This window comes from Numida meleagris, chromosome 2 (assembly GCF_002078875.1).
Source record: "Numida meleagris isolate 19003 breed g44 Domestic line chromosome 2, NumMel1.0, whole genome shotgun sequence".
NCBI classification, from domain to species: domain Eukaryota; kingdom Metazoa; phylum Chordata; class Aves; order Galliformes; family Numididae; genus Numida; species Numida meleagris.
The window spans coordinates 99,629,566-99,645,664 of NC_034410.1; the positions used below are offsets into that span (position 1 = coordinate 99,629,566).

At 44.9% G+C, this 16,099-nt stretch overlaps 1 protein-coding gene across 1 annotated transcript in view; it reads right to left on the reverse strand.

Moving 5' to 3' along the window:
• EMILIN2 (elastin microfibril interfacer 2) overlaps positions 1 to 16,099 on the reverse strand; it is a 34,433-nt gene continuing 18,334 nt past the window's right edge. The window contains exons 5-8 of the mRNA XM_021386349.1: positions 11,985 to 12,314; positions 11,430 to 11,468; positions 4,971 to 5,105; positions 1 to 3,909 (exon numbers count right to left, since the gene is read on the reverse strand). Of these exons, the coding sequence (XP_021242024.1) occupies positions 3,572 to 3,909; positions 4,971 to 5,105; positions 11,430 to 11,468; positions 11,985 to 12,314 (842 nt within the window). The 3' untranslated portion in view covers positions 1 to 3,571. The remainder of the gene's footprint in view (positions 3,910 to 4,970; positions 5,106 to 11,429; positions 11,469 to 11,984; positions 12,315 to 16,099) is intronic.

Below are 16,099 nucleotides of genomic sequence, written 5' to 3' on the forward strand. Positions count from 1 at the left end.
TCACAAAACAGGCAGGCTTTATTTGGACATGTCAGCAGTTGGTTTCCATTGAACAGTTTTATTCCTGTTCCTGGGTATCAGTTTCTGTACATCTGTGTTTGTATGCATATGTATATATGCACAGAAAGTATACACCCAAATGAGCTGCTCTTTGCAGGGGAAAAAATATTTTTCTAATACAATCAAGATAGCAAAATGGATAAATCCCAAAACCTGCTTATGTCTGAACATGTTCTAATACGTTCTTTGGAGTCCCCCGTGTACAAAGGATTGGCAGAGCTGTTCTTTCGCACCTTGTCTGAAGACTGCAGGGTACATTGCAGGAGGGCTGGTGCTGGCTTGAGCGCAAGTCTGCCTCGTGCTGACAAGACGCAGCCCCAGCTGGTCCCTGGTGCTGGACAACCTGTGCTCCGTGCCACTATCTGGGTGCAACTTGGAACCAAAGCACAGCTGCTGCTTGAGGCTCAAGGAAGCGAATGTTCCTTCCATCCCCAAGCAGACAATGTGACAGCATTTGTGGTTTTGGTGGAACGTATCCATATCCACTACCACACTGTGCCATAAGGACTTATTTAGCAAATACAATGCTCCTGAATCATAGAATATCCCAAGTTGGAAGGGACCCATTAGGATCACCGAGTCCAACTCCTCAGGAAGCATCCTCAGGAAGCAATTTCCTCCTGATACAAATCTCCAGCTTGCAGCTGCGGAGCCCTTTGTGTGCTCCCTGTGCCTTTGGGCCTTTTCAAGCTCTAGTGAGGGCTTGCATGCACTTTGTTTCAAGTTGCCTTCCCATGCCTTCTACGTACAGCTGCGCTTCTTTGGCTGTTTGTAGTGGGTCTGGTATGGCTGGTTGTCCTCACCAGGCTGGCCAGATGCTCTGTCAGTAGAACTGCACAGAACTGCTGCAAGTAACCTGGGGTACACTGAATGGCTGTAGGGTGGGATGCTATAGAAGATCCTTGTTGCTGTGAATGGTCAGTACAGTAATGTCTCCTAAGTCTAAATAGCAAATTAAAATAATGAGGTAGTTCCATATGTTTTGTGGTGAAAATTTGCCTTCTTGCTTTGCTCCAAAGCTCGCCTGTGACTTCCTGCAATTATTGATTTGTTTGGCTCTCTGTTGCCTTTCCCATCTGTTCTAGGATGCAATGTGTCTGGCCAGAGCAGAGGTATGTTCCCTGGCTGCTGGCTAGCTGGTCTGTCCTGCCCTGATAGGAAACAGGATCACGGGGGACAAGACAGTTTTGCATGCTTGATTTGCCAAAGAATCTTGCTTTAATGAACGTCTTAATCAAGTTCTGACTGAAGCAGCACCTGGAACTCTGATCCCTCCTTCCTATGCTACAGCATCTCAATCTTCCCAACTGGGCAGATATTACATCCTGAAAGCTCCAGTAAGGGAACTTCATTGAGAAGAACTGAGCCACTTACCCTGATTACAGCAATTACTGAGAAAGTGGCAATTAAGGTTCATTTTCCTCAAGCAAAGCAGGAACGTAAGGCAGAGGTTCAAAGTTCATAGCTTTAGCCCCTGCTGGAGATAGTGCTTTTCGGAATAGCTTCCCATCCACTATAAGGTGTTCTGAAAATAGACCTGTGAGAACCACTCCTGCTGCGATATTGTTTAGAAAATGCTTTACAGCTGCATATGAACACTGGTTGTGCTGCACTGCGTGGGATCACTCTCAGATCCCAGGTACAAGGAGAAGGTTCCTGGCAGAAGACAGCGCTGTGCCACGAGGGCACTGTGCTTGTGAGGATGTGTGAGTGCTGGAGGTAGGAGCCTGCAGGAGCAGTTAGGTGAGAATCAGGTGATGAAACCTATATAACTCCAGCACTAAACTTTCACCACTGATTCTTAAAACGTGCCTCACTGGGAGGGGGAAAAAAAGATGAAGAGGTGGTGGTTGCCAGCTGGGACTCCCCAGGCACTCAGCTCACTTTGTTTGTTTCCATGAGTCATTTTTAGAACAGGCACCGAAATGCAACAATACTGAGTCACACAGAGATGGCAGCCAACTTCTTGAGCACACAGCTTTCTTGAGTAGAAAATATCCTAAAAGGAAAAATGCCTCTATGGCTTTTTGTACGTAATGAGAAATTGATTCAGAATATATATACAGTTGATGTAGTTGGCTTTCAGGAAGAAAAAAAGAAGTCTTTCCCATCTGTGCCTTTAATTTTGAGACCTGGAAGGTGTGGGAAAGCAGTGAGCTGTTGATTTAGGACAGTAGAAAAGACACTCTTGAATGGGTGCGCATCTGCTAACTGCATGCTAATGGCTCCGGCACGGATCTGGACAAACTCAGGGAAGGGAGAGGGGCTGGCTCCCATCCCCAGGCTGCCAAGTGTGCCAGGTGCCTTCGGCTGCTGCCTACAGCTGCTCCTACACCCGCAGCCTTCCTGCCACAGAATACATCCAGCCCTACCTCCTGCTTAGTAGCAACACACAAGCACTGAAGATCAGGTGCCAGGAGCCCTTCCTCATCCCCGTGCTTTAAAAATCTGCTGGCCACTTCCTTCCTGTGATCCTTCCTATCTCCAAAGGCACTGACGCAGAGCTCCTGTGGGGATAGAGCTTTTTCTGTCTGCTTTTCTCAAAGGCAGCTCAACTTCCAGGATGTGATCGTTTGTTGTGGGACGGCCCCATCTCATCGCCTGGAAACAAAGTTTTTGGGGAGTATCTATTCCAAAACTGCAACAAAGGCAAGTGTTCATCTGACCTCTTCAGATGGGAAAGGCTTTGGCTGAAGGCACTGTGCTGCTTACAGCACAGGGTGTTCTTCCTTCACATAAAGGAATGATCTGGTCTGTGCTACAATCAGCCGTTCTGGATTCGTAACATGGAAAATGTACTACACAAACCACTGTGATAAATACAACTCTATGCAGCATGAATAGACTAAGAAAAGCTGGGGCAAGGGACGTTCCTCCTTGCAAAGTGCTGGAGTCACTCATCCCCTCTCTTAGCACTGCACTTGGTCCTTAAGAGGGAGAAAAAAACCTGATGTAGACAAACATAATTCTGCTTTGCACCACTGTGGTTAGCAATGTTTTGAACAAATGGTTTGTGCAAATGTGCTGACCCAACATAGTATTAAAGAACACAAGGATTAGGAATTCATCAATAGTGTCCTGTACGATCTCACTTTCTTGCCCCTGCTTTACTGAAAGCACAACAGTAGCTTACTGCAGCATTAAACTTCAGCTAAGATGTAAACTCTGATACACTTGGGATGCTGGCAGAGATAAACTGGGGATAAAACTGAAAAGGCTATTTAGTAGGGGATAAGAGCACAGTGGAGAAGTATCTACTGAGAATGCGACTGTTGTTTAACAGCTGTTGTTTGTACAGGTAAACAAGGACTTGGGGAAAGAGCTAGTTTAGCTACAGAACCAGGTCTGCTGTAGCTATCTCTGGTAACTGGGGACAAGGAAAAGGTTTCAGTACAGACAATAAACTCATCACTGAAATCAAATATATAAACTGAATATATTAAAGCTTTTAATTTTATTACACTTATTTTCTTCGGAGTATCTTACCCTTCTCTCCTGTTTGATGGTGGATCTAAACTTGAGAAATGGAAGGATAAAGCAGAACCCCACTAAACGTGGAATACATTTCGTCAGAGTCTGTGTAGGCCAGTTTGCCTCCTGTTACGACAACGTTTACTTCATCTCCTGCTTTGAGGTGAAGAACAAGGTGGAATGTTCCAGGACCACCACAGGTCCGTTTCCCCGAGTAGGGTTTGTGGTACTCCAGCAGTTCTCTCCTGTACCCAGCCGTGTGCAGCTGAGCAACGCTTGCATTGGAGACGGACAGCACTGCTTCAACGTACTCATCCCTCTCCGGAGCCAGCACGGCCGTGATCAGGTAGCGCCCTTCATATGGTGATGTAAAAATGCCTGCAGGAGAGAGACAGGATGAGCTTGTCTGAGTTAGTCAACACGGAGAGGTCTGAGCGCTCTAAGCACAATGACAAACACAAAGCAACAGGGATTACCCACTGCTCACACAGAGAACTGCGATACGATCAGCTCGGGCAGCTGAACAACTGGAAGCAGTTCTGAAGGCAAAGGGGAGTGTTGAGCTACAGGACTCTTCCATTACTGTTCATTTTAAAACTTCCAGGCTCAACAAGCAGAAAGTACCAACACCACGGGGATGTACACATAAGTGTGCAGCTTGCAATAATTCTCCGTAGGCCTCAGCTTTACAGAGCCAGCTCATGGAAGTTCAGGAGGTGTTTCAGGCGGGTTCAGAGATGCATACACTGAAGCCTAGGAGCCAGGCACAGGCAGACCTCAACATGCTGCAGGTGCACTGCCTGGGCTGTAGCCACTCTCCTGATGCAGAGATACATGTACAACCCTCCTGCTTCTTTTGTGTTAGAGCCCACAGGTCCTAAAGGGCTTTAACTGACAGGTCTTGTCCACACTCAGAAGCCGCCTGTCCTAAGGAGTTGCCACAACTCATAGCTGGGTGAGGAAGCAAGAGGCAGCCATGTGCTGTGCAAGTATCCAGTAGGCTAAAATATGCCTAACACCATCAAGTGACATGACACTTGAGAAGGAGGTGGCCATGGCTAGAGCCACCAGGGACGCAGAATACATTACTTCATTCCTTTCTCTGCCCAGGCCGCAGTGAGGTGGGTTAGCAAGAGCCTCTCTGCTGCTAACCAGATGCAGCTGCTTGAGGTGGGGTGGGGAGCACAGACTCGCAGGGCTGGTAGAGCGGAGGGGGTGGTGAGACGGGCTCCAGCATGATTGGGACAGGGTGGAAAACCAAATGGGACAAAGTGTGTGCCTGCTCAATCCATGGGAAGCTCCTACCCTGGAGGGTCTGCTTTGGGTGGACTCACATATTTTGTTTTGTTCAATGCACCACAAGACCTGAGATGGCATCATCCACTGGCAACGTGTTACTGCCATCTGGCACCTGTGTGGGTCCATTCTTTGGCTGTTACCTGTATTGGGGTTGTAATAGTCACCGTCATTCACGAGCACTTTGTTAAAGTGAACCACGCCAACATCGCTGGAGAAAGGCTTCTGTGTGAGCCCAGCCGAAAAGGACACCAGAGAGGCTGCAGCAGCAGCAGGTCCTAAAATGGGTAAGAACATGACTGAGGGTCACTTCAGGATAACACAGCCTTTCCCTGTAATGGTTTACAACCCAGTGTCTCTGTTCCCGCAGGTACACCACCCAGCCTAGCCCTGTCACTTGAGGGATGCCAGAATTAGCAGACTCCGTACTGCTGGCCCAGGCCCCAGGTGCCTCACCATAAAAAAAGACATTAATTGAGTACCGTAACACTTCCCCCTTGGCCACAGCCTCCCAGCTCCAGCTGAGGAGTCAGAAAACTGGCATTGCCTATGACTTGTTTTTCCTTCTAAGGAAGAGGTACATGGCTCATAAATGCTGCAAGTGAAAATCCTGCCGTACCTGAATTCAACGAGCCTCTGCCATAAAATTTCCACAGGAGTCAGGCTGCCCCTGGGCATTTCTGCTTTATATCACCATCACAGTGGCAGCAGAAGTGCTGAAGGTCTATAGCTCATGTCAGCTTTCCTAGCTGAGAAGCTGCATACAGCTCTGATCTCCTCTGCTACAGAGGCATGAAAACATCTACAAAAGTAACAGGAATTCCAACAAAGAGAACCATCTCTGGATCTCTCGGGCTCACCTCTTTTTCTTTTGGGGAATTTTTCACTCTACAACTTTTTTCTCAGCAGATGAAACAGACACTTGACTATTTCACAGTGCCTATCATCTGTTTACCAGCTAAACAGTGCAGTTAGACTGGTGATTGAGGAAAGGTAATTAGGACAAAATTTTGCTTTTAAGCAGACTGACTTAAAGACAAGTCTTAAGTGAGCAGCCACCTGTTTGTCTTATTTCCCTTCCCTCTAAACATTCCCCCTAAGCAGGAACACTGTCAGCAGCGGTCAGCTCTTGTTGCTGTGATCAGGCAATTAGTGGTAATTAATGAATACACTTAAAGTTCCCCTTGGCTGCTCTTTCTCTTCATCCCTATTCAGGTTAGGATCCATGTCATCTCTGTGCCGTGCCAGTCCCTGCTCCTTGTTCTGCCTTCCTTAAATGTTTGTTGTCTCTTTCTCTCAGTTTGACAGCGTCCATCAGCAACCAATGATACAACCATTCAATTCACTTCAATACAGAAGTTAAAAAGTGGCAAATCTTTATCTAAAATGTGAACATACCAATGCTGTAATAGACTCTTTTTTTTTTTTTTCTTTCTTCTGAGTAACTTGGCATGGACACAGGGGAACTTAAGGGAAAGAGATGCAAATAACCACCAGCAGTTCCCTTCAGGGCTATTAACCAGATGCTGTGTGTATCTTTGGAAATCTCCTCATTCGGTACTTTGCCTGCTTTGTGAGCATGAGACAGAAGCCCTTTTAGCTGCCAGTGCACGTGCAGGAGCTCCTTTGAGCTGAGATGAAGTTGTTCAAAAGGACCCAAATGAATTGGAGGAAGTCTATTTCAGGAGCTCCTGCAAAGTTCCAGCATCTTAACATCACTTTCTACTCCGGGCTTACTCTGAGACTCAAGCCAACTGTTAACATACATCAACTAACTTCTCACCATCTGACTCAGACAGGTTCCTCTCCCCTACAGCCACACAGTACAGATGGCACAAACTCTGCAGCTTGCCCATAATCACTGTGCAACTCACAGCAGCTACATACAATCCGGATGGGGAAGTGACTCCTGTCCTGGCTCACCACAGCTTCCCTTAGGTTTTCCTGCACTGACACCAATTGCTTGAATACACTTTAGATTTTGCTGCTCAAATTGCTTCAGATCTGCAGCCGTGTTCTTTTGAGCCACCAGCTCAGTTTTATGAGTACTGGTCTAAAGAAGGAATCTTAAATGCCTCTAAATATCCTGTAGATTAGTTAGTGGGCAATAGAAAGTGCCAGTAAGATGTTTCTACACCCTCTCACCCTCCTCCTCGTTTCCAGTTGGAGCTGTGCCTGTTTGAAGCTTTCCCAAGTCCTACCAATAGCTCTCAGCAATGCTTTTGCAGAACCTTACAGAGAGGCAAACCAACCGCCCACACATGCCCCACCTGCAACTGCTTTTCATCACACAGAGATCAGTTTCTCAAGGCAAGGTCTGGGCTTGGAACCTCCATACTCTCACTTAAGCAGCTAGTGATGCGGAATTACAAAAATCAGGAAGAAAAGCTTCAAAGCATTTAAAAGCTAGGAACCACCTACACAGTCCTCATGAAGACAAGGCTTGACAGTGGAAAAGCTTCACAAAAGATTCCATTGATGAATAAATACTATTTCAGAGCTTCTGGAGCACGGGATTCCTTTTAACTTAAAATGTATTCACAAAGGTTTCACTTGACACATATATACATGCCTGCAGAAGCAGGTATGTATGTCTATGGCAATCTAAGCTGGCAGAATACATTCTGAGGAGTCAAAAGACAGCAGAAGACATAGTGGCTTTGTCAGGTTACATCTTCCACATCTTCCACCCATCTGCAAGGTGTATTTCTGGCTCTCCATCTCCTTTCGGGCTTCCCAGCACAGTTCATGCCTCCCACAGAGCCCCAAAGGACACAGCTTAGGTAACTTCTGTCCAGGTGAAAGGGGAAAGAATAGTCAAATACGATGGTGCTGCTGAAAACTGCTCAGCTGTTGGAATGACAACTCCTCAAGAACCTGTGCTGAAGAGGGCCTGTAGGTATGCACTTTATTGGTCAGTAGTACTTATGACACCTTTGCAGATGGCAGGAGCAGGCCCACGCAGCACATTTCCTCTGCTTCTTTTAGTTGGAGGGAACGGGCTGAAAATACTGGCAATTTACCAGCACCACCACTATTTAAAAAAAATTTTTTTTAACTCTTCAGTTTGATCTTAATGCATCTCATTTCCAGGAACATTCCCTCTGCTTATGGGATGGCTATGCAGAGTACTACAGTGCCACAGAACCCCCATGAGCCACCACCACTCAGTGGAACAGGGCCTGTGAGCTCTGCTAGAGTCACTTGTGTCTGAAATGGATCATAACTCACAATAGGAAAAATTTCTTCTCAGAAAGAGTGAAGAGGCACTGAAACAGGGTGCCCAGGGAGGTGGTGGAGTCACTGACTCTGGAGGTGTTCACGAAACACGTGGATGTGGCACTGGGGGACTTAGGTAGTGGGCATGCTGAGGGTGGGCTGATGGTTGGACCAGATGATCTTAGTAGTTTTTTCCAACCTTAATGATTCTACAATTCATTCAGTGTGCTATGAAGACACAGCTACTTTGCCTCAGAGTCCGTCCATAACAGCCCTTTCTGCTCTTACTGCTCCTACCTTATAAATCTCAGCCAGGAAAGGTTCCCCCTAAGGCTGACCTACTGTTCCTTGCACAAATATCTGTCCTCTACCCAGGCCTTCAAGTCTGTTTCTGTGAACTGTGCTGTTTTTTCATACAAACAGTGGCAAAGCACAACCACTGGTGCAATTGTGGATGTCTACATACTCTTCACCTCAAAGACAGCAAACATGCCTTCCACTGCACTAAAACATTGACGCGTAATAACCAGAATATTGTTCCCAGTCAAACAATCAAAAGGAAGAGCTAAACAAGCAAGAGAATCCATTACAAGCACAGCAGAATTTATGTGTTCAGTAAACTCTTTCTTCAAATCAAGGACCACCTACAGTAACACAAATCTTCCATCACAATAAATGTAATGGTTTTATATTTGAAACATGTCCCATCGGTTTACTATCTGAAGTCACACGGAGATGGCTTGATATCAGACAAGTGAGAAGAATTAAAAAGCCCAAACCAACATTAGTCCTTTATCTGCATATTTTCAGCAGTGTTCATACAGCAGTAGGGTTCACTAGCTCAGCTATTTTTGGTACTAGATGGCACAAGAATCAGAGAATCATTAACGATGATAAAGATCTCTAAGATTATCTCATCCAACATCCACCTACCACCAATACTGCCCGCTACCCATGTCCCTCAGTGCCACATCCACACGGTTCTTGAACACCTCCAGGGGCAGTGCCTCCACCACCTCCCTGGGCAGCCTGTGCCAGTGCCTCACCACGCTTTCTGAGAAGAAATTTCTCCTAATATCCAACCTGAACCTCCTGTGAAGTTTCTCTGAGCGAGAAGCAATCACACTCCATCAGAGCTGCAAGGTTGAGGGCACTACCAACAATGCAAACCAGAGAGTGGGGAGGGCAGTTTGTGCTTTCAGTGTAATTTTTCACTGGGACCCTCTGTATGCTGATCAGAGTGTCCAAATCCTCTTCTTGGCTCTGTCTTTGCCCAGCTGTGTGCTTCACGCATTTTCTCATTGGTTCCCAGACCAGTTCATCAGTCAATCTATGACCTCTGCCTCTGCAACTGTCAGCAAAGAAGAATTCTCATGGCGGGGAAATTGCCACACTTTGACATCTGCTGCTGATACTTTTTTAAATAACAATTGGTTCGACACTTTTTGTAGTAAAAGAGATTAAGTGGATGAACTTCAGTCCTGGCAATTAACTCACCTTTATCATGAACTCCTTGCTCAGAAACAGAAATTAAAGGGAAAGAGAAACAAAATGGAGTACTTAGAAGGCCAATTTAATAATGCATGCTTTCTGCTGTAGGAATTATAGTACAAGGTTTGATCTTCTTTCAAATTACAATTTCATTACCATAAAATGTAGAAGACTGACAAAGACATCATCAACTGCGGTCCTACTTGAATTAGGTATGAAAGATTCCTCAGTGTCTTACCTAAGTTCTTCCTCCAATAAACCCCAAATCTTCCCTTTCTCAGCTGTTCTGAGAAAGGGAATCTTCCCTTTCTGAGCTGTTCTATTTCTATAACTCTGTCAACTGCTGTGTTCTGCCCCCAAAAGCTCATTTATAAGCAGTCCCTACCTGTATGATTAGGGTCTGGGTGTAAACACCCCAACACCAATAAGTCAAATAGCTATTTGTGCCACACCATATTTGTACAGCACCATACTGACTGCTTTCTATGACCTTACCTGACCTCAGGGTGTGCAAGGCATTTTGGGTGAAGTGTGACAGATTGGCAGGTCTATCTTACACTGAGATAGGTCTTCAGGGGCACAGATAGGAAACAGAACTCCTTGGCTGAGCCTGCCTCTCTGGAGATCTGAGGGTGATACCCTTTGTTGCAACACGTTCCACCAAGCAGCAACTATACACATCAGCTACCCCACCCTGCCCTTCTGACATTTTTAACATGCATAAGTTCATACAGTTTTAGCATAAACCTATTAAAATACTGCTGTCTATAACTGCAGAAGTTTGTATAAAGAGGAATAAACCCTCAGGAAATCCATTTATCACAGAAATCTAGACATTTATACTGACTTTGCTGGCATCAAGATAAATGAGCTTTTCTTCACTTCTCATCCTTTTCCAGAAGCCTTATCTATTGCTGCTTGTTCTCACCACTGCAATCCTCAAGATTGCTTCAAGGCTCTGATAGATTTTTAATTAGAAAGTATAAACATCAGAATTATGACACCAACTCTTCACAGCTCTTCTTGTCAGTCCCCAGACCAGTCTTCACGATGTGCACCTGTGATTTTGTTACGGCTAGTAAACTAAAACCCAGGGTTAGGATTCTGGATGCCATCAAGTCCTAATTTTGTATCTATTTCTGATACTTCCTTAAACAAACCTAGATGAAATCATTCTTTCTGAAGAAACGGTGGGAATATTCACTTGGAATATTCACAGGCTATATAATTCATGAGGCTTTGATAACATCTGGGGTATGAGACTGTAGGGCAGGCAGCACTCAATCAACATATTTATTGAGGCCAACTAGCATCTCCCACATATACCTGTTTATCATGCAAATCCATGAGTGAATTACGATACGAGCAATTATAATAAAGCCACATCCAACCTAGAAAACTGCAATTTTTAAATCACGGTGGGCAGCGGGAGCACTCCTGCTTTCACTTCAATCAGGAACATGTCATCTTTTTAACAAAGGCAGAAACTTTCCCATAAGGAGGACCAACTCACGCGCTATCTCAGTTACTAACAGTGCATCAAGACCTTAGTACCGGCCTTATTAATCTCTTACTGAAGAAATATTAAAGTCATTGGAAATAATTATATATTTTTTCACTTAAGAGGAAAAAAAAGTCAGTCCTGACATTTGCTACAAAACAGAAGCCCTTCATAATAAAAAAATAAAAAAGCAACCCCACAAAATAAGCAAAAATAGCCCCAAATGAATTATTTTTTAAAACCATATTTTCAAAGGATGAAGACTTAATGCTTTGGTATAACAAAAATGTGTCAGATTTTCCTCAACGCTACTTTGTTCTCCCAGCCACAGCTCTCCAGAGACTGAAATAATGCACCCATGTAAAAAATTTCTAGGAAACAATGGTCTTACCTTGTGAGGCTGTGGTTGGAGGCATTAACTTCGGATATCCTAAAAAGGAAAATAGTATGTGTTACATGGTATGTAATTGAGTACACTATGACAAAGTATCACTCCATTCTTCTAAAAAATATCCTTTGTGACCACAAAAAAAAAGCCTTCTGAAATAGTTAACAAATAGCATCTCCTACAAAATGCTCAGATTATCATTAAGCTGGGGTGGTTGTGGCAAAGAAAATCAAATTCTTATTACAATGCAATGTAAGCACTATAGCAAGAAAAAGTTACGTTTCCCTAGTGGCAAATGCTGCTGTAGTCACTAAGAATTTTACGTCAGCCCCACTGACATCACGTTCTGTGCGGCCCTGGCAAAGGCAACAAAACTGGCACTGAGCATGTTTCCCCTACTTCCATAGCCAGCTGGAGGCTGCCAAGCTCCATTACAAATCGCCTCTGCCACAGGCCTGCTCCAAATAGCTGTAACGGGTGAACAGGAAGGCTCCCCTAGAAAAGACCTGGCATGTCCATGGGTCTTACTGAAGAACTGGCTATTCGTTCAGCTCTCACCTGGTGCTCCAGCGTACCCCTCCGCAATGGGCATGGTGCTCTGACCAGCCTGACCATCGACGCTCCTCAGCCGGCCTCTCCCCGACATCAGCACTGTGCCAGGAGGTCCGGCCTCCCCAGTCTCCAGGATGATCCCGGTCGTGCCAGGCAGGAATGGAGTCAGTGGTGAGCTGGGCAGTGCCGGGCGTGCAGGCCTGGGCTGTGGCGGCTGCAGCGGGGGCCGCTGTCGTGGGGGCTGGATCCTGGGCCTGGAGGGCAGCAGGGGTGAGCCGGGCTGGGGCTGCAGCGGTGGTATCGGTGGCAATGCCTGCCGTGGTGCTTCTGGTCGCCCTTTGAAGCATTTGAAGAAGGAAATAATACAGAATTATTTGCCTCGAACAGAATTGCTGTATGCATATTGATGAAAATATTTCAAAATTAAATGGGACTCAATTCAAGACCATCTTTCCCTTAGGACACTGGGCCACACAGACAAAACTCCACACCACTTTTGAAATACTACAGACTGCCCACTGCCTCAGCCTGTGACACAGGGAAATAAGCAAAGACAGCATAGGGATGGGAAGAGCAATAGTCAAAGCAACCTGTGAACACTCCCCAGCTAGTCCAGCCTGGGCTTTCTGCACCTAGCCGACTGTATTTTACAACTGTCTCCCAGCAGTGCTTTCATCTCCACTTCGTGCTCTCCCCTCCTGCCTTCACGTTAATCCCAACTGCTCACATCTCTTCCTTCTACTCCACACTCACACAACACCCAGCACAGAGCAGTCTTGTTCATATCCAACCCTTGAGCATTACCATGAAAAAAAAATCCACTGAAGAAAAAGAGAGTAAATGGACACTGGCTTAGGGATTTTTTTTCCTCTCCTTTGAAAAGCAGTGAATTAATAATTCCAAGTACGCCCATTACTAACATTTTCTAACAACAAAGACAGAACCCCAGGATATAATTTACCCAAAATGCTTTCATTGTTTAAAGGGAAGAGATACCATTAAAAGAGTTTTCCAGCAGGGCAGCCAACGCATATGACATCAGGGCTGACACAGTTACATTTGATATCTGGTCCAGTTCTAAATCCTTTACAGGCATTACAATGTATTCATATAAATGAAGTCCTAGATTCAATTTAAGGATACAATATCCTGGTAAGTGTGAAGCTGAATTATGCCTACATTAAGAATGGTATTAACAAAAAAAAAGTTCCTGTCTAAATGCACATTTCAGCACAGTAAAACATTTCTAACTATATTGATATTGTATATTAGAATTGGATATATTTGCTGAAATTTATGACTGAAGTATGACTTTAGGCAAAGGGATGGGAGTGAGAGTTTCAGGGGAAATGGACAAACATCCCCTTGCAAACTACCTGATGCAACTCGCCACGCAAGAGACTCTACCATAGTCCACAGCAGGACCCAGGCCCTCCACATGTCTCATAAAAACTCCACGTAAGCCCTCTAGATTACTGCAAGGCTGTCTGAAATCACAGTCTCGTAACATCTGCATTCATTTGCTATATATGCCCTTTAAAGAAGTCTTCCTGAGCTTTGCAGGCTGATTTTACGTCGGTCCTAAGAGACAGGCAAAGGAGAGTGTGCCCTCTCTGGCAAATGAGAAGGAAGAACTTGTTTCTTAAGACATGGAGAAAGCTGAGATACTTAATGAGTTCTTTGCCCTGGATTTAAACTAAAAGAGAGGAGATTTAGATTAGATGTCAGGAAGAAATTTTTCACTCAGAGGGCAGTGAGGTGCTGGCACAGATGCCCAGAGAAGCTGTGGGTGCCCCATCCCTGGAGGCACTCAAGGCCAGGTTGGATGGGGCCCTGGGCAGCTGAGCTGGTGGGGGGCAGCCCTGCCCATGGCAGGGGGTGGGATTTAAGATCCCTTCCAACTCTGTGATTCTATGATCCTCATTTGTGATACAACACTAACAGTTAATGTTGTCCCTTACTGACGTAATGCAGAGCGTACAGTCTGTTTCTTAAGACTGTAAGTTTAGCAGATGATATTTAGCTGTTATTTTTCAAACTCTTCCACAGAGACAATCACCAGAGGAATTGCAGGTCAGGTCAAATAACAGTAACCAAAGCAAACTACAAGCAGCTGGCTACAAGACTACACTTCTAACTACCAAAAAGTTTCATGAATCTGTATGAAAAGCCAGCAGCAAAAAAGAAGCCACTGACTTTAACACCATTTTAGTTTCACACCATTTGAAGAGCAGTTGTGTCTGCAGAGCGGCACAGACCACAGTGAGAAGGTGTTCTGCAAGGACTTATCCTGTAAGAGGAGGAGATGGGAGCAGCAACCATTTAATTTGGACAAACAATGGCTGGATTGCATTACCTTGGCAAATACATCATATACGGTCATTTATGTGCTTGGAGCAGACCACCACCTGCCATCACCTTGTTTAATGCTAACAGAAAGAAGTTATGCAATCTTCACCAGAAATCCAAACTAATACCATATGCTTCTAGCCTTCAGGTCTCTTTGCACTGTCATCTGCAGCCATTCTCTAACGCAGTGTCTCAGTTTGGGCTCTGAATTCAAAACATCTGAATAAAAAATTCTGAAGAAAATATAGCAACACTCTTAAATTCAGTGATAAGAGTTGAAGTTGCATTCCTTCTGATGTATCCTTGCCTTACTACCCTCAACAACAGTATTAGTAACGAGTTGTTTCTGTTCTGGTCCTTCTGAAGTCAAATGATATCACTTGAATGCTACGATACGCTGGCAAATAGCACAGAAGAAACTTAGCACTGATCTACAGCCAGAACTGAAAATCCTCTTTCCAACTTGCATAGGTATCAAAGAGGATCCTGCAGTCACACTGTCCGTGAATGTAGAAGTTGTTAAAACTGTGCCCAGCTCCCATAATGGGGCTCCCAAACTGCTTCCCAAAAAGGCTCTTTTGCCAAAATCTTTCTGGAACTCCAACTATCAAAATTTACCCAGACTGCTGTGCTAGACGGTATTATTTTAATTGGAAACATTTGGGGACCGACGCATGAACTGTTGAGAGGCCAGAGGCAGCCTGAAGCAGAACCAGCCACAGGTTACTCGCGCTTCCCAGCTCCAACAGCTGGGCCTCTCCCTGGGTGCTTAAAACCCAGTGGTGGAGGCAGAGAAAAGCTCTGCTCTGAAACTGAATTACACTACGGCAGCCCAGGTAAGCTTAGGCTTTTTAACACCTTACAATGCTGTAAAAGAGGTTGAGACAAGATTCTACTACGAATATCTGAGAATTATGGACCTCCTCTATTCCTCCTCATTTCTGCCTTTAATGTAGGAGAAATGTAAAAAAATAATAATAATTAGTACTTAATACAAGAGCTTCCCACCTCAAAAGGAATCTTGTGTTAAGTACTGCAATACATTTGGCCTTAATCAAATACTCAAAACAAACACATCCAGCACAGGCTTTCAAGTCTTCGCCTGGGGGTGGGAGAAGCATTCTTCCCCACAGAAATCACTTGGGATCTTTCCTGAAGAAACTTTTCCATGCACACAAGCACACACTCAGTTATGCATCAGATCTTCCTCAACCACCACCGGCTCCAGTAACCCATGAGGTTTTCTCTCAGCACCTCTTCTTCAGATTTATGGCCAGACACAGAAATTGGACTCTTTCCTACTGCTCTCTCACCACCTGAATGCATTCTGCCCTCTGAAAGCACTAACTGCATCCAGGAATCAATAATGCAGCAGGACTGGACAGCCCCAAACATCACAACTCCATCTCAATTTTGACACAGTAATTTGCCTTATGTAAAATTGTGGATGTGTACCTGGTATGTACACAGAATTAAAACCAGAAGCATCTCCTGTGCTACAAGACCAACTGAAAAGTGAAATTTCAGAATAGCCTGTACTTCCTATGTTTTTTTTTCCTCGTGGTAACAGAAACAGGAAACCAACTTCCTTCAGTAAACTCTGACTCTTTCAAAAAACATTGCTGAAATTTTAGGGAAGAACTGCAGAGAGGAGTGACTGGCATTTGGCAAGGTCTCCAAGCCATCACGGCAAGGTTCACTGACATGCAGATGTCACCATTTCATACTATTATGAGCCAAAGAGGATGTGCCTCTGCTTCGCAACCACTCTA